General features: G+C 31.8%; 3 protein-coding genes, 1 non-coding gene and 1 pseudogene across 7 annotated transcripts; 3 read left to right on the top strand and 2 right to left on the bottom strand.

Moving 5' to 3' along the window:
* Positions 1–19: 19 nt before the first annotated feature.
* On the top strand, positions 20–103 carry TRNAL-CAA (transfer RNA leucine (anticodon CAA)). Its single transcript has one exon. It is a non-coding gene; the product is annotated as a tRNA-Leu (tRNA).
* Positions 104–289: 186 nt separating this feature from the next.
* On the bottom strand, positions 290–4,256 carry LOC133804892 (uncharacterized). 4 transcript variants are annotated; one of them, XM_062243001.1, is made up of 5 exons: positions 3,849–4,256; positions 2,788–2,827; positions 2,234–2,659; positions 1,884–1,918; positions 290–1,788 (listed from the first exon to the last, which is right to left on the bottom strand). In XM_062243001.1, the coding sequence occupies exons 3-5, from the start codon at positions 2,571–2,573 to the stop codon at positions 823–825; spliced, it is 1,341 nt and encodes a 446-aa protein (XP_062098985.1). In that variant the 5' UTR covers positions 2,574–2,659; positions 2,788–2,827; positions 3,849–4,256; the 3' UTR covers positions 290–822. The 4 variants fall into 4 exon arrangements, with proteins under 4 accessions (XP_062098985.1, XP_062098986.1, XP_062098984.1 ...); XM_062243002.1 differs by having other exon boundaries at positions 2,234–2,606; XM_062243000.1 differs by having other exon boundaries at positions 2,234–2,656; positions 3,849–4,255.
* Positions 4,257–8,622: 4,366 nt separating this feature from the next.
* Positions 8,623–10,049, top strand: LOC133804966 (uncharacterized). The gene is made up of 2 exons (XM_062243065.1): positions 8,623–8,877; positions 9,318–10,049. The coding sequence occupies exons 1-2, from the start codon at positions 8,797–8,799 to the stop codon at positions 9,837–9,839; spliced, it is 603 nt and encodes a 200-aa protein (XP_062099049.1). The 5' UTR covers positions 8,623–8,796; the 3' UTR covers positions 9,840–10,049.
* A 1,584-nt stretch (positions 10,050–11,633) lies between these two features.
* LOC133806587 (uncharacterized) lies at positions 11,634–13,045 on the bottom strand. Its single transcript, XM_062244676.1, has 3 exons — positions 12,346–13,045; positions 12,066–12,159; positions 11,634–11,889 (listed from the first exon to the last, which is right to left on the bottom strand). Exons 1-3 carry the CDS (start codon positions 13,043–13,045, stop codon positions 11,634–11,636), a joined length of 1,050 nt encoding a protein of 349 aa, XP_062100660.1.
* A 2,101-nt stretch (positions 13,046–15,146) lies between these two features.
* On the top strand, positions 15,147–17,040 carry LOC133804451 (protein TIC 20-I, chloroplastic-like; annotated as a pseudogene).
* Positions 17,041–24,204: the final 7,164 nt, after the last annotated feature.

Below are 24,204 nucleotides of genomic sequence, written 5' to 3'. Positions count from 1 at the left end.
GAGACCCAACAAAAAAAGAGTCAGGGTGGCCGAGTGGTCTAAGGCGCCAGACTCAAGTTCTGGTCCTCTTACGAGGGCGTGGGTTCAAATCCCACTTCTGACATGCTTTTTTTATTTATTTTTCAATATTTTCTTTAAAAGCACAATCTCACTATACTTATTAATTTTGTATTTATATTTTGTTAAATGTAACAGTTTTTAAACCTTTATTTAGGACATTCTTTTATCATTTATTTGGTGAAATTATGTCCAGTCAACCACGAGATGCCTTGGCTTTGAGCATGAATGATGAATCCAACACAAAAAAGAACAAAATTATAAGAGCTAAAAAAATTACATAATGGGGTGCAGGTAGAGTAGCAAAATGTGTCAACCTCCAATGATATGTATTACAAGGTTTGAATACGTTCAACCAAAATAAAAGGTTGGAACATGTCAATCTAATTTAAGAGCAACGAAGAAAAAAATATGTAGTGGAACGACCTTTGTCAGAAGCATTGATCTTATTGACAATTTTTGTTGCCATAACAGAGAGCATCAACTTTTTGGCCCACCCTCGGTTCCGCATACATACACATTCTAAAATTTGGCAATACATGCCATGGATTTCCTCATCCATTATCTTCCACCTATCTAACACATTTGAGAGGGCTTTGCTTTCAGCATTCAGGTTAGGGAAAAAAAAAAAAACTTTCAAAATGAAAAAAAAGTATTTATTAGGGAAGCTAGACTACATTCCAAGTAGAAAATTCCTGGTGATATTTCTATAAGCATCTACTATTAGATCATCGCATGTCTATACTATTACCAGTGTTGCAGTGCTCAATCTTTACGGTATCTAGCCCAGAACCCCTTCTTCCTGGCTGAATCATTTTCCGACAAAGATCTACTCCACTTAGAGCCAAGTGAAAATTGTCGTTTCAAGAAAGGCTTGGCAAAGGAGCTCTTTGTGCTGGAACTGGGTTCCATCATGAGACATTTTCCTTTTCTGTCATTGTCCTTCTGATGATCAAAGACATCGAAATCACAGTCAAGATAACTATCTACAACTCTATTTTTGGATATCTTGCGATTTTTTGACTTAAACTCAGCCTCTGCTCTAAAAGCTTTCCTCGCCATCTTTGACAACTGCTTCTCTCCAACCAGACAAATAGGGCAAGCTGGGTCGTACTTGTTAGCTTCTGAGGTCATAGTCTCCAAGCATTCGGCATGATATGCATGGCCACAGAACAATACAGCAACTACTGAGAGCTCAGGCCCAGCCATAAGTTTTTGGCTACTCCATGAAGATCTCTCTGTTAATAACTTAGAGCAAGCTCCACATAACTGCAAATCTATCGAAGGGGAGCATGAGAACCTGCTGCTAGATTCACCTATTTTTCCATTAACAGATCCCAAATGCTCACTGTCAAAAGACCACCTTTCCCGTTGAGAAGAAGCAACAAGCTCAGAAAAGGTGCGCATAGACCAGCCATCAGAAGACCCACCTTGGGATCCAGTTGCTAAATCATTGCTGCAAGTGGACAATACAAAGGATGGTCTTCCTTCAGAAATTGAGTTGTTATTTGGCGATTTCAGTCCCAAGATTCGACTATCAGAAACCTGTCTCAATAGCTGGTGTCCTGGTGAACGACGAGCCCGTCTTGATGGGGTTGAGTTAGGAAAAATTGGATAGGCAGTCATAGCCAAAGGATCTGCAGTTGGTATTGAGAAAGTTGAAGGTAGAGAAAATGAAAGATTTGGTGCAGATGAATCTCTAATTCCAGATGACTCTGTCAAGCTCTTTATCTGAAACACAAACCAGAAGAGAAGAAAGATATAGATATTATTAATAAATAGAATATTCAGCAGCAACAAAGCACAAGGTTTGGCTAGAAACTCACCTCTGAAGAATAATTGCTTGCCATGGATAGATCTGCTACATCAACAGTTTTATATATCAGTACAACACAAGTAGAAGGGGCAACAAAGCACAACAATGTAATTTCAATGCCAATCATTCCAAGTAAAATAATAATAACAATACATAAAGTGCTCAGTTGAAAAGAAGAAAACAAACACCAAAGGCCATAACATCAACAAAAACGCTATTTCTTGGTTTCCAATTTCCAAACGAAATCAACAAAAATTTAGGGGTAATAATGTCAGCAAAATTCACTATATTAACAAATATAGATTTACACGAGAATAAAACATAAGAGTATATTTTGCAGAATAAGTAACTAAGATTGACCTGAAGGTGAAGCCATCAGATGTGTAACTGTTCCCCCATGAACAGGAGATTTTTGAGAGGTGGGTGAACCAAAATTCTCCAGTGGGCTTCCCAGGCTTCCCATATCTGAAAAATTACCTCTTTCAGAACCTAGTGGTCCTTTTAACTCCATGCTAGCATTCCTACTAACTCCACAAGAAACTTGATATGAAGGAGTCTCAACCTCACCAGCAACACGCCCATGATTATCCCATCGAAAACTCCATGAAGGAGAATAAATGATATTTCTACGTAAATTATCACCCGCAATACTGTTGGGATGTGTTCTTTCCCTTGCAGGGACACAACAAGCTGACCCCATGATGACTAAGATACTGAAAGTCTCTTGCAATAGCTGTCAGACCACAGGAAATTCACCAAAGCAGAGTAGTAGACTAGTTTCACCTGCTGAGAAAAAATACGTAAAATTTATCTACAGAAAAAGAAAGTAAAAGATAAATTTTACTCCAACAACAACAAATAAATAGGCAATGTCATTAAATATAAAGATTTCTAAAAATTTAACCAATGCATACCTCAAACCATTATCCCTGTAGAGCGACACAAGGCTACATCCTGAAAGATACAAGGATATTTGTGGTATTTAGAAGAAAATATTTAGTGCGCCTGACATATTACCAAAACCTTCAAATAATGATTTCAATGCTAGTTCTCTTTTCTTTAAGAAATAGAGCAAAAATGACACCTTATCATCTAATTGAACTTCATAAACATATGTTGATTGTAAATTTAGTTTAAACACAAGTCATATCCATATCTATATGAAACATCACAAGGCAGGCCTTCATAAACATCACAACTATGATTCTCCCATTCAGCTAAATACATAACGGAACTGTCGGCCAATGCAAGAACCATCAAAATCTCAGCTTTAAAGATCACATGAATCAAACAGCAGTTCTCCTCTACTTCCTAAAAAGAACAAAGATATCGTTCCTTCGAAAGTCCAAACCATGCAAGTGCTAAACAATTCATAATTTCATAGTTAAGATGCAAATCGAGGAAAATAAAACTAAAACTCATACTCAGTCCTAAATCCTAATACTTGCATCTGAGTTCTGACCAGTAATGTCATAGATAAATGATTCAAAAACCATAAACTACAATCTAAATCAACAACAAAAAGATTTTTAAAAAAAAAAAAATACAATCATACACAAACCCCGAATCCCCATTGCACCATAAAACAATAACTCCCAAAACTTAGGTTTAAAAGAAAAATCAAAGTGGACCAATGACACCGCCCATACAGAACCTACGGTCTCGATTAGAACCGTCAAAGAGTAGAAATGCACATCAACTATGTGTAAATGCATAGAATCGAGTATTTGCATAATCAATGTTAATATGCTATTTCTCAAACGCAGAAAACAAATAAAAGGGCAAAAGAATCGTTGTTACCCAGATTAGGGATTCATCCATTAAGTACCTCAATTTCTAAAATCAAATTCTTTATAACTGGGTACAAGAAAGAGAAAAGAAAGAATTCTGCAGAGTAGGGATCACTAGGCTTTGTCCCAGAAAAAAAGCGTAAAAATAGAAAGAATGACAGAAATGGAAAATAATCCAGTCTCACCGTTTTAAGCCTGTTAGGGTTTTCAGAGCAGAAACTCTTCGTGTTCGTGTTGGTGTTCGTCTTAGCTTGAGAGGAAGACCCAAACTCTGTCTCGCGCTCTCTCTCTCTCTCTCTCAAAAAAAAAAAAAAAAAATGTACGAACGGTGTGAATATATGACGGCGTTGGGTTTGGGGGTTTCAGATTTCGCGGCGGAAAGAAACGGCGTTCGCTATGACGGAGTTAGGGAAGACAAGTGCTGTGATGTGCGTGAGCGAGGGAAAATTAAAAAGAAAAGACCAACCCAAACAAACCCAGAAAAATATTAGAATAAAATAATAATAATTACTAATTAAAAACAAAAATTAAGGACATGGGGAATTGTGCCTGAGTCTGATTGTCCTGCGTTTTGTTTTGCCCTCTCTCTCTCTTACTTTTTATTTATTTATTTATTTAAATTTTGGTTTCTTATGAACCACGTGGAGTGCGCACTACGCGCTCCTTTCCATTCGTACCTCCTCTCCAATCTGCTACCACCTACACACACACTGTTTCGGCTTCTCGCAAGTGGTACACCAAACACTCCATCTTTGACCATTTTTCAACTGCGACTTTGACCCAACCTGGCCCAATCAAAGCCCATACAAACTGACCTGACCGTACATATGGGCTGGAGGAATTAAAATGAAATATGGGAAAATTCAATAAAAATTGATATATATGGTTTTTTTTTTGTGTGCATTTTTTATGGTTTTTTTTATTGTTTTCTTTTTTTATGGGTTTTGTTTTCACATATTTATCAAAATATTGTTTCTGTATCCCATATTTTTTTGTATACGTTTTTTTATTCTATAGGGGTATTTTTATGAGGGAATTTTTGTCTTTTTATTATTATTATTATTTTGGTAAACATTTTTATAAGAAAATTTTAATTCAGTAGTTGTTTATTATGCATTTATATGGATTTTTGTGAGGGCTTTTTAGTCATTTTATGTGTTTTTTTTATTATTTTTTTTTGAAATTTTTTTTTGTAAGGAAATCAATTCCCAGTATGCATGTAGGTACTTGAGTAGATATGCTCTATCACGTTTTTATCTACATCACGTTTTCTCAATTTTATTAGTTTATTTTATTCAGCATCACGTTTTCTTCAGGGGTGATATTTGTTCTTAGTTTTCGTTCTGTTTTAGGGTTTATTTGAGTATTTTGTTGTCGATTTTGTGCCATCTGTGCGTGTATTCGTCTCGATGAGTACCTGGTTTCAGGTATGTATTTTTCCGTTTGCTTCAGTATCACGTTTGCTGTGATCGTTTGGTTCGAATTTTTTCTTTCCTTCAGCATTTGGTTTTTTGTGTTGATTTCTTCTTTTTTTTCTTTTTCTTAGGATTTTTATAAGTTTCTCGTTGTGGATTTGTGCCTCTTTGTGGTGTTTTCGTATCGGTGAGTACCCAGTTTCAGGGTTTATTTATTTTTATTTTTTTAATGTATATTGATTGTTAATTTTGCTTTGTATTATATATTTTTCTGTCGTGGGTGGTTGTTTTTTAATTTGTGTTAATGGTGGTTTTTATTTTTGGTGCACGATTTTATCGTTAGTTTTTTAGTGGGGTTTTTGTCAGTTTTTGATCAGTTTATTTTTTGGGAAGTTTATGGGTAGTTATTTGTAATTTGTGCTCTATATATATGTATATCTGTTATTCTTTTTTCATTTGTGTTGTTTTTTTTTTTATGCAGTGCATTGTATATTTTAATTTTCGAAGTTCTGTCATGGATCACTCTGGAGAAACCGGTGGTGTTTCTGGTTCTGAGAAGAAAATGTCTGATATAGTAGAGGATGAATCGAAGAATGTAGGGGATGATATTGGTGAGATTCTTCCTCGAAGGCGTAACATTACACATTTGAAGTCTGTTGCAAGGAAGAAGAGTAAATCCCCTTCCTCTGTTGCAAGGAAGACAAGTAAATCACCTTCCACTGTTAAACAGACGAAGGATTCGTGTGCATCTGGTAGTAAGGATGCTGGAGATGATTCTCATGAGACTAAACATGTTGTGGTATGTGTTTATTTTTTTAATTATTATAATAAAAAATTGTTCATCTGTTTATGTTTCTGTTATTGTGTTTCACATTCGGTGGATTCTGTTTGTTTTATTTTTTTATGGTTGTGTATCTGGGTTCTTGTAGATTTGTAGTTAATTTGCATAATTTTCAATTCTGTTTTGTGTTTGTTTTATTGTTATTGTTGTGTTTTTTTTTTTTTTTTGTTAAACTGTTTTTTTTTTGTACCTGGTTTCATGTGTACCTGGTTACATATGTACCTGGTTACTTTGCAGATAACAGTGAACGATTTTGCTTAATGAGTTTTTAACTGGTTACCTTAGTGAATGAGTTGTTTTTTTTTTATATGTATATTTCAACCATACAAAGTTAAATACATATAAGTGGTTTTATAAATGTAAAGTACTTATCAATTTTTCATGTTTACATTTTTTGAAACTGGTTACATGTTTAATTGTTTTGTTTTTTTTCTGCTGGCACATTTAAAGATAAACCCCTCCAAGAGGTTTGGTAGTAAGGTTCAACATTTTACTGACAAGAGTGTCATTACTGACTTAAAATCTAAGTTGACGAAAAGTCAGAAATCATTGTTTAAGAAGACCCCATTTGGGCACTTTTTAGAAGTATGTGATATTCATTTCCAAACTCAACTTGCCCAGCTTGTATTATTGAGAGAGGTCTCTCATGAGAGGGAGGAAGATGAAATGTGGTTTAAGCTTTGTCGTAGAGTGTGTAGGTTTTCTATTGAAGAGTTTGCTCTAGTTACAGGTCTTAGATGTGATGGTGATTTTGATTTAAGTCGTTTTCAAAAAAAGAAAGTTTTGTTTAAGAAAAAAATATTTGGCCGTTTTGTTGGTAAGGTGTCAAAGTCTGAATTACGAAATGCTTTTATTAGTAAGGATCTAGTTGATGATGAGGATGTTGTCAAATTGGGTATAGTTCATATCCTAGTTAACTATTTGTACGGCTATACTAGTGATAAGTTGGTTGATGATTTCTTTTTTGAGATGGTTGATCGAGATTTTTCTGAATTAGCAAATATTAGTTTTGGCAAGTTTGTATGGGATAGGAGTTTTCTCATTTGAAAACTGCTTTGAAGGGTGGGAATAAAATCTTTGATGGACTGTTCGTTGATGGGAAGGTTGGCCTTCACCCTTACAAACTTCTTGGGTTTCCCATTGCTTTTCTTATATGGATATATGAAAGTATAGCTGAGTTGAGTCCTGAGTTTTGTCAACGGGGTGGGAACAAATTTCCACGTTTGTTGAATTGGAAGAGTACAGATAATGCCTTTTATGCAAACTTGGTGGGAAAGGTTTTCAACAATCAAAAGGTATAATCTTTTTGTTTTGTAACTGGTTTCTTGCTAAATTTGTTTTATTCATTTTTGGATTTTTGTTTGTGTACCTGGTTTCAGTTGATGGTAACCAGATTTCTTGATTTTGTATATATATATTTTTAATTTATTCAGTTGACTATCCTGAATGTCTATCCCTCTTCTGAGGAGAGAAAGAAACTGGCAGTAAAGAAGTTTAAGTTTGAGCCTCTATACTTACTGAAGGTGTGTGCTAAAGATGGAGACAGTAGTCCGAGTACCCAGGTACTGGTTAGTTTTGTTGTTTGTTTTAGTTAAAAAAAAATATTATTTTGTTTTGAAATTTATAGATTTCTTTTTATGTTTTTTTTTTTTTTTTTGCTGTTTTGTAAAGTATTTTATTTTGTTTTTTTAGGTTGATAGTGAAAAGTTGAGATTGATTTGTGAATCAATCTCATCAATAAAAGCATGCCAAGAAACTATTATTAGTGACATTGCAGTTATGAGATCTGAGTTCATGGGGAAACTCAGTGATTTATCTGTAATGATTGCAAAATTTGTTGCAAAAAATTCTGAAAAAGTTGCAAATACAAGTGATGAAAGTGCTGGTTTTAATGAAGGGGAAAAGCCAGCTGATTTTGATAATATTTCCAGTCCTATTTCTGATGATTCTAAGGTAACTTGTTTGTTTTTATGCTTTATTGTTTTTTTTAACCATTTTTAGTTGTAACCAGATTGTTTTTTTTTTTTTTTGGCTAGGATTGTGGAAATGATTCAGCTGAAGAGTCTGATGGTAGTAAGGTAACTGGTTTATGTCTCTTAATAGTATGTTGTGTTTTTGTAGTTGTTTAGTGTAACCAGTTAATGTTGTAACCAGTTTCATTATTTCTTTTAGGGTGTTGAGAATGATTTAAATGAAAATTTTGATGCTGTTTATTCTGTGTTGGATTTGTCAAATGTTGTGTGAGGAGATAAGATTTTGTAATTTATTTTTGTTTTTGTTTCTTGTATTATTTTATTTTAAATTGAATTTGTTGTAATTGATTTTATTTTTATTCATTATAGGATTTTACAAAGAAGCCTGAGTTCAGTTCAGTTGGTTTAAGTTTTGAAGAAGTATATGTGGATCCAGAGATTTTGAGTGTTATTGATAAAATTGTTAAGTATGCAGAAGGAGAAAAGATATTTAGTGGAAGTAAGGATGATTGGAAGGTTGTGATGGTTGGTGATGATGATGAGGTTCCTGTTGCTATTGAAAAGAGGGAGCCTAAACCTAGTACTCATGTCAAATCTCCTTTTGTTACTAAGTTTGGTTCTTCTGAAGTAAAAGAAACTGTGAAGAGGAAGGGAGAGGAAGTGGTGATTGTTAGAGGATTGCTTCCATTTGAAAATGAAATTGGGCAGAATATTTCAAAGAATGATTGCCTGGATTATATTTCTTGGATTGAGGATAAAATGAATTTTAAGAATAAGTATGTTTTTTTATATTTTGTTTAATATTATTATTCTTGATATTTAATTGTTTGTTAATATATATATATATTTTTTGTTTTGAAGGAAGAAGAAATTTTCTGATGTCAATAACATTATCAATCCCCCAATGGATTATTCTTTTGTTAAAATTTATGAGAAAATGTGGTTTTACAAGCTTCAAACTTGTGGGGAGGACCTTATGGACACTGTAAGTAACCATGTTCTTGTTATAATGTTTATTTATTAGTATTTGTTTGTTTAGATGTTTTTTTTTTTTATCATGTTTAAGACAAGTAACCAGGTTCCTTTTAGTACTGTGTGTAAATTATTTTTAAATTTTGGGTAGAAACTAGGTTCTTTGAAGCATTGTGTGTCACTTGTGTTTTTTTTTTATTATATATTAGCTAGTAATCAGGTTTTTGGTATAATGTTTATTAATTAGTATTTGTTTGTTTAGATGTTTTGTTTTTGTTGTTGATCATGGTTAAGACAAGTAACCAGGTTCCTTTTAGTATTGTGTGTAAATTGTTTTTATTATTTATGGGTAGTAACCAGGTTCTTGTAGCATTGTGTGTAACTTGTTTTTTTTATTATATATTGGCTAGTATCCAGGTGCCTAACTTTTGTATGTTTATTTATTTTTTGTAGCATATAAATGTATGTTTTTATTACTTGAGGAAGAAGATTAAGTTGATTGATGGTTTGAACAAGAGGGTTACAACTACAGACTCTTGGTTTGATGCAACTATCAAGGGTTTGTATGATAACTTTGTGGCAGCCAAATGTGATTCAAGCAACATTCGTTTTGATAACCTAATTTCATATTACATTATTGGTGAATATTTGTTTTGTAACACTCCTTGGGTGGATGTGGATCATGTTCTTTTTCCTGTGCATGTGAAGGTTCAGTTGCATTGGGTTTTTATTCACTTTTCCATTAAGAGTAGGATGTTAACTGTCTACAATTCTTTGACGGGGAAGAAGAATGAGAGTATTGCTTTGCCATATGTGAATGCTTATTCTGTTGTTTTACCATATTTTCTAGATTTTCTTGATTTTTATTGTTCTAGGAAAGATTTGGACTTGAATGTTGGTCCATATTCTGTTGGGAAGAAGGATCCAATTGATTTTAACTTTGCCAAAAACTTGCCATTTCAAGAGGATAAGTAAGTAACTGGTTTTTTGTATATTGTTGTTTATTTTTCTATTTTGTTTGTTTTTAAATAATTTCATATGCTGTTTTTTGTGTTTTTTTTTTTTTTTTTGCAATGATTGTGGAATATTTGTTATCAAGTATGCTGATTTGTTTATCCATGGGAAGATTGATGACATCCCGAAGAACATGGCTGCCAAAATTGCTACCTATCGTGATTATCTTGCCATTAACTTGTAGTCATGCAAAAAAGAAGCAGATTGGTGGGTACAAGACAGAAGATGATGCTCCATCAAAGAAATCAAAGAGGAGGAGGAATTATAAGAAGAGATGTTGGAGTTTTTTTCTTTTTTAGCTGTACTAATGACCATGTCTTTTTTTTTTCTTTGTTTAATAGTGAAGTTGTGGTTTGTAACTGGATACTGTTTTAGTACTAGACTTATGTATGGTTTTTTTTTTTTTGGTCAATGTAAAGAATTGGTTTCAACTTTTGGCTTAATATAAAGTTTTTTTAATGTATTTTATTTTAATGTGTATGTTTCTTTTTTCAATAGAGTTGGTGATTTTTTTTTTTTAAAAGTGTGAAGATATTGTTATGTACATGTTTTTTTTTCATATAGGTTTCGATTATTATTGTATGAAGATGGTGTAACCGGTTACTTCTGTGTTAGATTGTAAAAGCTATATGTTTCAGGTAACTGGTTACTGTTTCTTTAGTTTTTATTTCTATTTTTTTAATTATTTTTTGATTTATTTATGTTTGTTGTGTGAACGATTTGTGATTATATAACTAGGTTTTTTAAGTAGTTGGTTTTATTAATATATAGTTGTTTGTTAAATTTTTTTATAGTAACTGCTTTTTTTTTTTATATATATTTTTATGTGTTGTAACCAGGTACTTGAATTTTCAGATTTTGAATATCTTATGTTTTTTTGTTTTTTGTGAAAGATTTGTGGTTATATAATTAGGTTTTTAAATCATTGGTTACATGTATATGTAGTTGTTTGTTAAATTTACTTATAGTATCTGTTTTTTTTCTTTCTATAATATGTGTTGTAACCAGGTACTTGAGTCTCCAGATTTGGAATATCTTTGTGTTTGGAACCATGAAGTTGGGTATCAAGTTTATAAAATGTAAAATGTTTAAAAAGTTTGTACTTTTATTGAAGTAGAAAACATTAGGATACAATTTTATTACATCAAATGAAAATATTGAAATTGTAGTATATCTATTCTTTAGAAAATTATTTGTCTATTTTCTTTAACTTTGTTGTGTTTCGCAGCTTTGGGATTGGTTCATTCCTGCATGTGTTTTCTATTATGCCCTTGCTGCGCGCATCTTCCACATTTTATTTGGACCTTTGGTTCTCCTCTAGATCTGATTCTTTTTCTTCTAGGGCGGCCTGGTGGTTTTCTTGATTTTGGTGGTAGGACAATTATGTTTAAAGTCTCTGGCAGTGTCCATTTGCTTTCATTTGGCAATGGATGAACAGTTGAGTCATATGTTGCTTTCATAGTTGTAGTTTTGTAGTAATCAGCAACATAATCATATGTTTTCAGCCGTGTTTTGGCGAATACTGCTATTGCATGTGCACACGGTATTTCGTCTTGTTGGAATCTTTTGCATTCACATGTTTTCTCCATTAGGTTGACCAAAAAATTTCCTTTCTGTTCAACCACAACTTGGTACAGTATAGTGTTTACTGGGAAGACTTGTTTATTTTAGTAGAGAAACACATGTTAGAAACTGGATACTGTGATATTTTTGAGTAACTGGTTACTAAAAGTTTTGATAAATAATATTCAGTGCTCAATATATGTCATGTACTTGAAATTTAATGGCACGAATAAAGTTTTCTCTAAGCACAGTTTCAGTATCTGTTGTTACTTGTGTGAATGTTCCGTTTGCTTCGTTACCATTTTTCCATACCCATTTTTGAACTAAACTTCGAAGGCCCTCCATCATTGTAGTGATTGGCAGCGTTCTTGCAGCTTTCAATGCAGCATTTATTGATTCAGCTATATTTGATGTCATCATTGTATATCTTCTTGTTGGAGCATGGCATCTAGACCAAGTTGAATATCCAATTTTTTGTAAATACAGTCTTATGCGTGTGTCAATCTTGTCTATTTCATGCATGTAGTGCTCAAATGATTGTACCCTGTATGCCTTTGCTGCTTTGACAAAGTTTAGGTTTAGGTCCTCCCCATGGCACCAAAATTGACTTTGATGTTGTTTAACAGGTGGAATATGCATGCTCCATGGAAAGCTTTTGGGTATACATCGTCTATAGCATTTTCTATGCTTTTATGCCTGTCTGAAATGATTGCCATACCTGTTTGCAAAATCACAATGGAGTAACTGGTTATTATGTCTTAACTGAGTAACTGGTTTCATTAATTTATATGACTGTTATTTTTTTTTTACACTGTTTTCTCTATTTTATTGCTGGATTATTATTAAACTGATAATTTTATGAGTTTAGTTTGTTTCAATAAGAATATAAAGAAGAAAACAGTACCTTCTCTTTCTCCATATGTCTCCTCCAGCTTTGTGAAAAACCATAACCATGATGAATCATTTTCAGAGTCTCCTATTCCAAAGGCTAATGGGAATATGTTGTTGTTAGCATCCATTGTTGAAGCAGTGAATAAAGTTCCCCCAAATGATGTCTTCAAGTAAGTTCCATCTATCACAATGATTGGCCTACAGTGGTTCCATCCTTTGATGGAATTTGCAAATGCTAGGTACATATATTTGAAGTGATCTGTATTGTCTGTAACCAGGTGTGTAATTGTACCTGGGTTCGAGACTTTTAGCATGTGAAGGTAGATGGGAAGTTTTTGGTATGAATCATCTTGGTTTCCCCTTGCCAATTCTAAAGCTTTTTCTCTTGCTCTCCAGGCTTTTTGGTACCCCATTGAAACACCAAAATCATCTAGCATGTCGTTGATTATGTCATGTGGTGTGTGTACTCTCTTTATTAACATGTATTTTGATTTTATTAGTTCCCCAATGACATTGCAATTAGCCTGCCTGTGGTCTTCCATAATGATATCCAAGGAGCAGGTGTGAGTTTTTACATACTTTCTGATTTTAAATGTTTCTGTTTTCCTGAACTTTGAAGCTCTAAGTAACCAGTTACAATTGTCATCCACACAGGTTACCAGGTACTCTCTTGGTTCAGATCTTTTTGTCTTGAATTGGAAGTTGTGGATCATAGCATAATAACATAGAGCAGATTTTAAGAGCTTTTTGTCCTTATAAATCTGGCCTTCTTCAACTTTGAAAATTTTATGATCAGTTATAATTTCAGTTTCTTCTTTTCTTTTTCTTCTGTTCTCTCTATGATAAATTCTGCTACATCATCAGCTATGTCTGTAGTATTTAGGAACGTTTGTACCTGGTTATTTCTCATGTAGGTTGCTTCGTGATATTGTAATTCTGTAGCTGATTGCTCATTGTTTAGTTGAAGAACTAGCTTTTCTAAATCTGTGTTCTGTTTTTGTGTTTCTTCTTCATATGTAGTGTGTTGAACAGTTTCAGCTATTGTTTGATCAACAGTGGTGATGCATAGTGGTAGCTCAGTTACTTCAGTTTGCTTCTTTTTCAGCTCAATGTAGAATAGGACTGAATTGTCAGTGAGTAATTTCATTGGTGGCATACCTGGTGATAACTGGTAACTCAGCTCAATATTTTGAATATTGCATTTTATTTCAGTTTTCACTAAATGAACCAAATTGTTTAGAGAACAAATTGTTGGTATTATCAGTCCAGTCATGGTGTACTCAGCATACTGATATCTATCTGTCCATTTTCCTCCAAAACGAGTCAATGTCATTATGGTTTCCATATCTGCAATATAGCACAACATAATTTTTAGTGATGTTTAAAATGTATCTGGTTGTGTTAGTGAATGAATATTATTAATGTTAAAATTATTTTAGTAATTGGTTTCTTTTACTGAATCGAGAACTATTTTCCAGGTTCCATAATTATTTATGTTGCATTAAATTCTGTTTTTGTGTGTGTAACTGGTTACTTTAGTGAATGTGTTGTCTTTTTATTTTTATTTTCAAATATGCAAGTTAAAATTATATTGTGTAATTGGTTTCATAAACGTAAATCAGTTTGTATTTTTACATTTTTCATGATAATTTATTATGCAGAATATTATTATTATTATTTTTCGTATGTAACTGGTTTCTGTATTTATTTTGTTGTTATTTTTATATTATTTTGTAATATTTGAATTATGTAATGTTGAACTTTTTTGTGATGTAACTGGTTTCACGTGTGTAATTAAAAAAGTTTTGAAACAAGTAATTTGAGTCAAGAATTTTATCAGGAAGTAATTTGCAGATTCTTTTGTGTAAATATTTTGCATGTCGTATATTTCAAGAAATATTTGCTTACCTGTTTGAGAAATCAGAGAAGTTGATGGATTTCTGCTTTTGCTGATGTGAACGAACGTAAAAGCAGGGGATGTAATCAGAGAAGAAGATTTGCCGGAGAAGAAGAAGAAGAAGATCTGAAATTGAATTGAATTTTTAATTGGATGACTGGAGAAAGGAGACGATGATGAAAGTAGCAGCCACCAATTCTTGATCGGATTTTGATCAGAGACGATGATGAGAGTAGCAGCCACCAGTTCTTGATCGGAAACAATGGAGAATATGAAGCTGTGATCGGAAAAAATGGTCGATGAATTGCTGTACGCGGACAAAATTTTTCTTGATTGGCAGTGGGCGAGAAAATTATGGGAATATGTTTGTTTAGTTTGTGGGAATTCCATATTTATATTTTTGTATTAACCGTGTATTACCATATTTAGCTTAATTATTTTTTTGTCCATATATATGTTAAGTTTAGTTAAGATTCCCATATTTATGGGGATAACTTGAAAAATACCCAGTTTTAAGATTAGTTAGCTAAAAATAGCTACTAATAATATTTAGTTGAATATTACCCACTTTTTTAAGCATTTTTCCCATATTACCCTTAAAACACTACTAGAAGTCCAATGTAAAAATCTCAATCTTTGCCTCTGTCGTGTCATTTACTTCCCTCTTTAAATAATATTCCACTGTCAGTTCCACTAGACCACTGTATAATGGGTAGAGTCATTAATAGTTTGGGTATTAATCTAAGAGTTTTAAAAGGTGGGTAAAAATTAAAGAAGTTAACTTAAATTGGGTACTAGGTGTAATTTTCACATTTATTTATGTTAAGTTCTCTATGGGCTGGGCTACCAAGTGGGCCATTTTAGCCCAATATATTAAAGCCCATTCTCCATGGGAGAGGCCCAGTGTTACAACAACACTAGCGCTGAGGGTTATCGGAGAGGACAACGGGAAAGGAGGAAAGGATCGAAAGAAAGAATCGGATGGATATATCATTATCAAGAAAAAGATTTTCAGAAACCCTGGACTCTTAATCATTCTCACCATGGCTGCCCTGGTCTCTCTCGCCGGCTGCTCGTGGTCTCTTCCCCTCATTCAGCGCCGGCCTCCCCTGGTCCATGTAATGTAATACTATTCAATTTCTTCTTATGTGAGTTCAATAGATTATATATTAGCAGTATTTATTGACTCTCTCGTTGTTATTTTGTTATTCTTGCAATTTTATTTGTTCTTTATTTTTCATAAATATAAGGAAAAGAAGAAAAAAATTTTGATGGAGAAGTAGCTGTTGTGGAATTTTATGCCTTTTTGTTTTATTAGGGAGAGTGTTTCAAGGTTTGGGAGCTATTTGCCGAGACAGACAAATATGTTTGCTCCAATTTGATTGAAAGAGTAATGTTTGACGGCATGAATCGTATGGAATGTTTGTTTTGCAATATAAGCCAATTTAAATAAAGTAAAATGTCAAAGGCCCACTAGGTGTTGATAATATCATTTGTGTCTGTATTGATTTCAATGTAATCGCCTAACAACGGCTTTTATTGTCGTAATTATTTGATACCAAAACTAAGATTGTACTGATTCAAATTCTTATAGGCATTGACCGACGAAGATGAGTTGTCATCCTCTAATCATTATCAAAGGCGGCAAAAGAAACAACTTTTGAATTTTTTTTTTTAAATAATTTTTTGTATGTGTATTATTTTACTGTAGTCTTTAAGCATTTGTGTTTCATTGCCATAGTTCTGTTTGAGTGGATCATGTTGAAGCATGACTTGCATTGTTTACTTTTTAATATGGTTATAATTTGAGTTAGTTCCTAATAAAGCGGATATGCTTTGCTACTAGGATCCTTTGTACTCAAGAAGTTGGTTTTCTTGATCAGGTGTGCGACTATGATTCTAAATGGATGCTCTATGCCAACTGGGTCTTTCTATATAAATATCAGAACAAACAAGACTTTGATCCATGGCTCTGGTACTTTATGTGTTCCTCATTTGCAAAGTAAGGGTTCTTTTCCTAGAATCAGTTCTTGGATGCCACCCCTTCATCTTCTGCTGGATCATCTCCTCGCTTAAGTGGGGATCAAGGTAGCCTGTTGCGTGCCATCCCCATGTTACCAAAGCGTTGTCGGCCAGTTACATCTATTAGGGCAGCTAAGGATGTCCCTTCTAGTTTTAGGTTCCCACCAATGACTAAGAAGCCTAGATGGTGGTGGAGGATGTTGGCATGTCTTCCTTATTTAATGCCCCTCCATGAAACCTGGATGTATGCTGAGACAGCTTATCACCTGCATCCTTTTCTAGAAGACTTGGAATTTGCAACGTACCCTTTTCTTACAGCCATTGGAAGTTTGCCAAGCTGGTTCTTGATGGCATACTTCTTTGTTGCATATCTTGGAATCGTGAGGAGAAAGGAATGGCCTCACTTCTTTAGGTTTCATGTAGTGATGGGAATGTTACTGGAAATTGCGCTGCAGGTAATAGGAACTGTCAGTCGTTGGATGCCTCTTGCTCTGTACTGGGGAAAAGTGGGGATGCATTTCTGGACAGGGGTTGCCTTTGCTTACCTTTTTACGGTTTTGGAATGCTTGCGCTGTTCTCTTGCTGGTATGTATGCTGACATCCCTTTCGTTTGCGATGCTGCGTATATTCAAATTCCCTATGATTAAGATGGAAAAGACTAGGAAAATATTTTTCTATGTATCTTTCACAAAACATCTTGGTTTTTTGTTGAGATTGTTGTACATCTTGTAACTTGACCGGCTGTGTTTCTGCTGAAATGGGATTAGTAATTTTGATAGCATTCCCTTATTTGATGTTCTTGTATGTTCTATTATTTGTATTCTAATTTACTTCTCTCATAAGATTAAACAAATTTATTGTAAATTTCGTGTCTACGTTGGCGTTTCGAATCATCGTTCGGTGTTTTTGATACTGGTAGTTCACATGGAGTAGAGAGCAATAAAATAAATGTAAAGATAAAGCCATATTAAGTTAGAGTGGAATTATTGCCTCTTGTGAAGCGACAATGGATTCGCTTCATTATTAACAAAAATCAGAGTACTCCTTTATGTTATCCAAAAGGGTCGTGGAGAGCGGTCGAGGAGAGTTAGGAACGACGTTGTATAATTCATGAAAGAAACGACATCGCATAATTCTTGAAAGAAACGACGTCGCATAATATTTAATGTGTCGTTTATTAATTTTCTATTGGCTACGACGTTGTATAATTCATGAAAGAAACGACGTCGCATAATTCATAAAAGAAACGTGTCATCTCGATTCCACAAATTTGATGTGTCGTTTTTTAATTTTCTATTGGCTACTTCTCTATATGTTATACGATAAAATTTACCTGTACGAGTTCATTATTGTAATTACAAAATACAATTGGTTTGAACAAGTGACTTATATGTCACCATAAAAGTGCGATTTCAGGGACTATAATTGTGCGATGCAATCATAAATGTAATTGCCCAACTATTGTTTTATTTATCCCATTGGTAACTACATATATTTATTGATATCAATAAATAACATGGAAGTTACAACTAGAATTATTGTATGTAGAGATTCAACTTCTTGACAGCTACACTTGCAAGACAGCAGGAAAAACAAGAAACCAAAAACAGAACAGAACATAAAATAGAACACCAAGTGAAATGCAAAAGAGACTCTCAAATTGAACCTACATTCTCTTGAACTCCTCTTGAGGAGTTGATCTTCTCTGCAATGATAAAAGAAATCAGTACAACGAAAATGGAGTCTCTCAACTGCTCAAGTCTCACAACCCTGTACAAGTTTTCCCTTTGTTCTCACAACTCTCAGCACTCTAGTTTTTCACACACCGAAACACTCGAGCTTTCTTGCTTTTGACTACCTTAACAAAATGAGAAACTGTTGCAAGTAAAAACAATGTTGAGAGACTCCCTTATACACTAAACACATGGACTAAACAATAGTTTAGCCAACTTAATTAACTGGTTGAAACAAAGCCAGTTATTTGGTAACTGAATTTTCACAATTCCACCTCAGTTGCCCAATAACAAAAAAATTGCAGAGATGTTCAACCTCAAGGATCCACGTTCTCTGTCACCTTTCTTCAACTTTTGTCAACGTTTATCAAGTTTGAGTAGTGATATGTGTACCATAATTATGCTCCAAAATATTATACCAACTGACGTGGTAGATTCATTTAACCAATTAAATTTATTTCAGGCACGACTTCACTATTTTAATAACAGTGTCACGTCAATTGGTATAATGTTTTGATGCATAATTTTAGTGCAGGAAGTGATGAAATCATGGCCGGTCCTGGGAAAAGGCAGGCTAGGCCCACGCCTAGGGCCCTTTAGCCCAAGGGCCCAATTTTTTTTTTAAAAAAATACCAGTTAAAATACTATATTTTGTTAAGAGAAATTATAGGAAATGACCCAAAATAAATCCATCAAGAAGCTAATGTCCTCATTTTTAAAATTGTAGATAAATGACCCTTTTACATTGTTGATTACCTAAATTGCCCTTTTATATAATTTATTTATTTATTTAAGACTGTATGACTTTAATATAGTGGTATATGTATATTAGTTTTGTTTAATTAGTTTTTATTTTAAAGTTATATTGATTTTTTAAGTTTTTTATAGGTTGTTGGTATATTATTTTTCAATTAGTGTATATGTTTTTTGTGGTATGGTATATAATTTTTTTTTTGTGATATTTAATTTCTATTTTATTATATATAGTGGTAGTATATAATTTTGTATCATGGTATATACATTTTAATGGTAGTATATAACTTTGTTAGCATAATATATACATTTTTGAGTAATAATTTTGTAAGTTTTGATGGTATATTATTTTTCAACTCAGTATATATATTTTGTGGTATGATATATCATTCAACAACCCATAAAAAACGAAAAAAAATCAAAATAACTTCAAAATAAATACTAATTAAACAAAACTAATATACATATACCATAATATTAAAATATTTAGAATAAAATAGTAATTTGTTAAAGGGTGTATTTGGTAATATGTGATATTAAATAGATAATTAGGCTATTTTATTACAAAATTAAAAACATGGACATTTACTTACTTTCACACAACATTAAGGGTCATTTTGCACCATGCCCATTTTGTTAATTTTTGCAATACTTTCTTATTAAAATGGTCCCAAATTTTGTTTTCTGCCTAGGGCCCAATAAACCTTAAGAATGAAACTTGCTAAGTGTCACAGTATTAGTTCCCATGTTAGCTTGATTATCTTTAGTAGGAACTTTCTCTATATTGATCAAGCCTTGAGTAACTTTATCCCTGATGAAATAATATTTTATTTCAGTGTGCTTGTTTCTATCATGAAAGACGAGATTTTTGCATAAATAGACAACACTTTGATTGTCTAAGTACACCGTTGCTTTTCTTTTATAGAGGTTTTATTTATTTGGCATTCCTTGCATCCATAGCCCTTCCTTGATTCTTTTATTAACAAAAGACCGATTAGAGGAGGGTCAGGCCTGTACCTAGGCCTCAGTTAAAAGGAACCCAAAATTTAGAAAAATATCATTATTTTTTTTTCTATACAAAAGGATCCTAATTTAAAAAAAAAAAAAAAACCTATTATACATAAATATGATAAAAATATTAAATTTTGCATTAAGCCTCCAATACTTCAGGACTGGCCCAGAGAGCAACCACAAATTGTAACTACAATTTCTAGCTGACACAATTTCCATTCACTAGAAAGAGAAGTAAGTTGATGTAGATCTTGTATCTCTATCTCCAAGATAATCTGAATCTAAGAAGCTTCTCACCTCAATATTATTTCCATGGTTCTTGTAAACTAACTCGTGGATGCATACCCAACCAAATACCTCATAAGCCATTTCATAGCATTCCAATGTGTCTTACCCATATTTTCCATAAATTTACTTAGTGTATTAATAATAGCAAAAGCCAAATTTAATAAAAACAAAACATTATAAGATAAAAATATCTATCCAATTTTAAATCTCAAAAACTAAAAGATAGTTAATAAGATAAAATTAAAAATATATATATTTTTATTGTATAATTTTTAAAACACTAACCATATATTTTATTTAGAGGTTAATTTAAGTGGTTTTTTTTCTTCATAAATACCCACTTTTTAAGATTTTTCTTTTACATTTTTACGATCCTTTATTATTTTTACCAACCTAAGTTTTCAAAAAATACGTTTTTAATGTTTCAAAATTATAAAAGTACGATTTACGCTAAATATCAACCCACAAAACATAACGTTAAACAAAAAACAAGAAAGCAACATGACAACAACCTTACAACAACACAGTGCAATCTATTGTAGCTACAAAAAAACACAAAAACAACATAAAAAAACTCATGCTTACATTTTAAAAAAGCAACACACTGCAATACAATATCAAAAAAGCAACTTAAATACCACACGACAACAACCTCACAACAATACAGTGTTGAAAAGAAAATTAGACATCAATTCATTGCATTAACTCAAAATAAACTAAAAAACAACAAAAAAACAACCTCAAAACAATTTTTCCTTGCATTTTTAAATGTGTAAAAAATAAACTAAAAATATATCTCAAAACAACTTAAAATATATCCAAAATAAACTAAAAAAAAAAAACAATTGGAAAATAACTAAACATTAACCAACTATATATTAACACATTAAAAAACAACTAAAAAACAACAATTGGACAACAGCTAGAAGTCAACCCATATCATACTAACATGTTTTTTTTTTTAAAATCAAAATATATCTGAAAACAACTAAATAATAATTAGACATCAACACAACAATATAACAACTATATATAAACTTAAACAACTAAAAAAATAACATGAAAACATCTATACAAAAATCTAAACAACACAAAAACAACTAAACTCACATGGAATAAATTATAAAAAATTTACTCAATTTGAAATCAAATAGACATCAACCAAAATTATAGGAAAACTAAATATATATTTATATAGGGAGCGACTACAACGCATCCCTTTTTTTTGCAACACTAGTGCATCATTTTTCTATTTCGGCACCTAAATAGTTATAATCCCAAAAAAATTTATATGATGATGTACATTATAGCTATCTAGAACATCCTACAAATTTTCAAGAAATTCTGAATAAATTATGGTACCAAAACAGGGTCTAAACTGTCTATTGCACTCGTGCCTGTTTTTTTGTGTGCGCGTGTAAAATTTGACAGTTTGAACTCTGTTTTTGGCTTTGTAAACTATTCAAAATTTCTTAGAAATTTGCAGGATATTCTAAATACCTACAATGTACACCGTCATATAAAAAAATTTGGGATTATATCTATCCAGGTGCCGAAAATAAAAAAAGGATGCACCGGTGTTGCAAAAAAATGTGATGCATTGTAGTCGTTCCCTATTATATATATATACATATATAAATCAACTTGCACAACAACAATAAAAATATTATATTTATAAAAAATACACTAAAAGTACAAAATAAACTAAAAAATCACACATAAAAAAAGAAACACAATCTCTTGAATATGCAAAGAGGCATAGTATTTATCTTTTTTTTTTGTTATTATTAGAAATGTTCATATTTCATGTAGATATTGTAGGAATATTTCTGAATTTTTGAAATTGCTCCCAGTGAAATTTACATATAATTTTTAGCAATATATAATTAAACTACAAAATGCAATGATGAAAAAGACAAAAAAATGTTATTATTTTTCTTGTTTTTTTAAAACTCTGACCACACACTTTTTCCACACCAATTCCCATGATTCCATTTTATCTTCCTTCCTACGATACATGTATATATATATATTTATATTAAGTTTTTTTTGTTTGTTTCTTCGTTTGCCCCAGTGAGTCGGCGACAACAATATAAGAATCCAGAATATATATAACATTCTTTTCGGCTCCGACCAGTTCCTCTTGGTGGCGATTTCTTCTCGACATAAATCTCGGTCCGACTCTTCTACTTGCTATGAAAAAAAATAAGTTGCTTAGGATTTCGGCCACATCTGCTTGTGTTGGTGAATTTGATGAAGAAAAATCGTTGCCATTGCATCGTGGAGGGTATGTCGACGTCAACCATGGTTCAAGACAATCATTAGGAAACAAATTCGTATATACATATATAAATATATATATATATATATATAGTACATAAGAATAAGATTAGTTCCAGGTTGGATTTGGAGACTCTATAATCGCTGCTCCATGGTAGTTTGCTCGCATAACATCGTAAAAATAAAAAAAAATAAACTGAGACTATATAAATGAAAAAATACTCGTGTAGCCGTATAATTGTAATATTTTTGCTTAATTGAGTATCTTTTGTAAATTTCCCTTAATTTAATTATAGGAACTATATTATTTTGGGTTCTTATGTTTTCGCTTAATTTCACTGTGAATCCTCTGTTTCAAACAATATATTTTTGGACCATGTGTTTTGTAAAATAGTTAAAAATAGTCTCTTGAATCTGAATTAAGTTGAAATATTTTCAAATATAACATTATATAGATTAATGTCCGTTACAAATCCACACAATTTTCAAGTTAATAACCCCCGTAAACAAAACCTGAAGGCAAAATTATTTTAATCGAATTCATATTTAGGGGTCATTTTTAACCATTTAACAATACTGAGTCAAAATATATATATATATATTTATATATATATGTATAATTTTTATAATAAAAAGTCCATCGTGGAATTAATGTAAAACAAAGGAACCCAAAATAGGACAAACCCTTAATTATATAAACTAAAATCTTAAATTTAGCCGAATATTTTTATAATTTGAAGAGTGAGAGATAATCAATGTCAAGTCACACCGACTTAATTAGGAATTAGGATTCCATAATGGTGGTGGATAATTGTAAGTTGATGTGGTATAGGAAAAAAGTTCAATCAAGCTTACATCTAATTAATGGTATTAATTATAGTGATTAGAAGTTAGAACCATTTTCTTTTGAAGTGCTCAGTCTATAAACCAATTTTGGTTGTACTTTGTTGGCGTGTGTTCCCTTCAATACTTTATTAATAATGTTCATTATTTAAGCTACTATACATTATTGCACTTGGGAAATGTTCTCTTTAATTAAAGGCCTTTTATTATTTTTTTCTTTCTACTATTTTGGATGACTTTTTTTTTTTGCTTATCTTCTCCACCACAAAGTATAAATTAATACAAAGGGTCTTAAGGCCAGTTTGGTTAAGTTGGAAGCTGTTTTGTGAAAAAGTTGTGCGATAAAACTGTTTGGTAAATAGCCAAAAAATACCTTATTGAAGAATTTATGCATAAGTTATAACTAAAAGCTAGCTTTGAGCTTTTTCTAAAAGTTGTTTTTGGAAAAAATTATACTATAAATGTGTTTTTTCATCTAAATATATCTACTTATTTATTATATAGTAACCAAAATTAAAATATTTAAAATAAATTAATATGGTAATAACATAAACAATATTTGAATCTTAAATATTTTTATTTTGTTCTAAAAATATTTTTATATATTTTATTTTGGTAATTTTATATTAACAAACCACATTAATATAAATATATTTTTTAAAATGTTTAGTATAGAAATTATTATACACTATAATATTATTTTTGCATCTCATAGTATTTTTAAATCATAATTTATCAAACACATTAATTTCATGCTTTAGCAAAAAAAAAAAAAAGAAATAATTAAAAACATAAAAAGTGAGAGTTTTGCATAACTTAATTTTTACTTATTAATTTGTGATTATATCATGACTAAATTATTATACTATGATCATTATAATTTTTTTTAGCTAGGTGACTAGTTATAATATATATACAATTATACGTGTGTATTGTATAATATAACAATTTTGTTGATGATCACTTTATTAGTGCCTTATCAAAAATGTATTTTAATTTTAACATGTTTAAATAGATACAATGTTAATATTAAAATTTATTTAGT

This window comes from Humulus lupulus, chromosome X, assembly GCF_963169125.1.
Source record: "Humulus lupulus chromosome X, drHumLupu1.1, whole genome shotgun sequence".
NCBI lineage: Eukaryota > Viridiplantae > Streptophyta > Magnoliopsida > Rosales > Cannabaceae > Humulus > Humulus lupulus.
The sequence above is the reverse complement of the archived record's forward strand: the minus strand, read 5'-3'. Positions and strand labels throughout refer to the sequence as shown.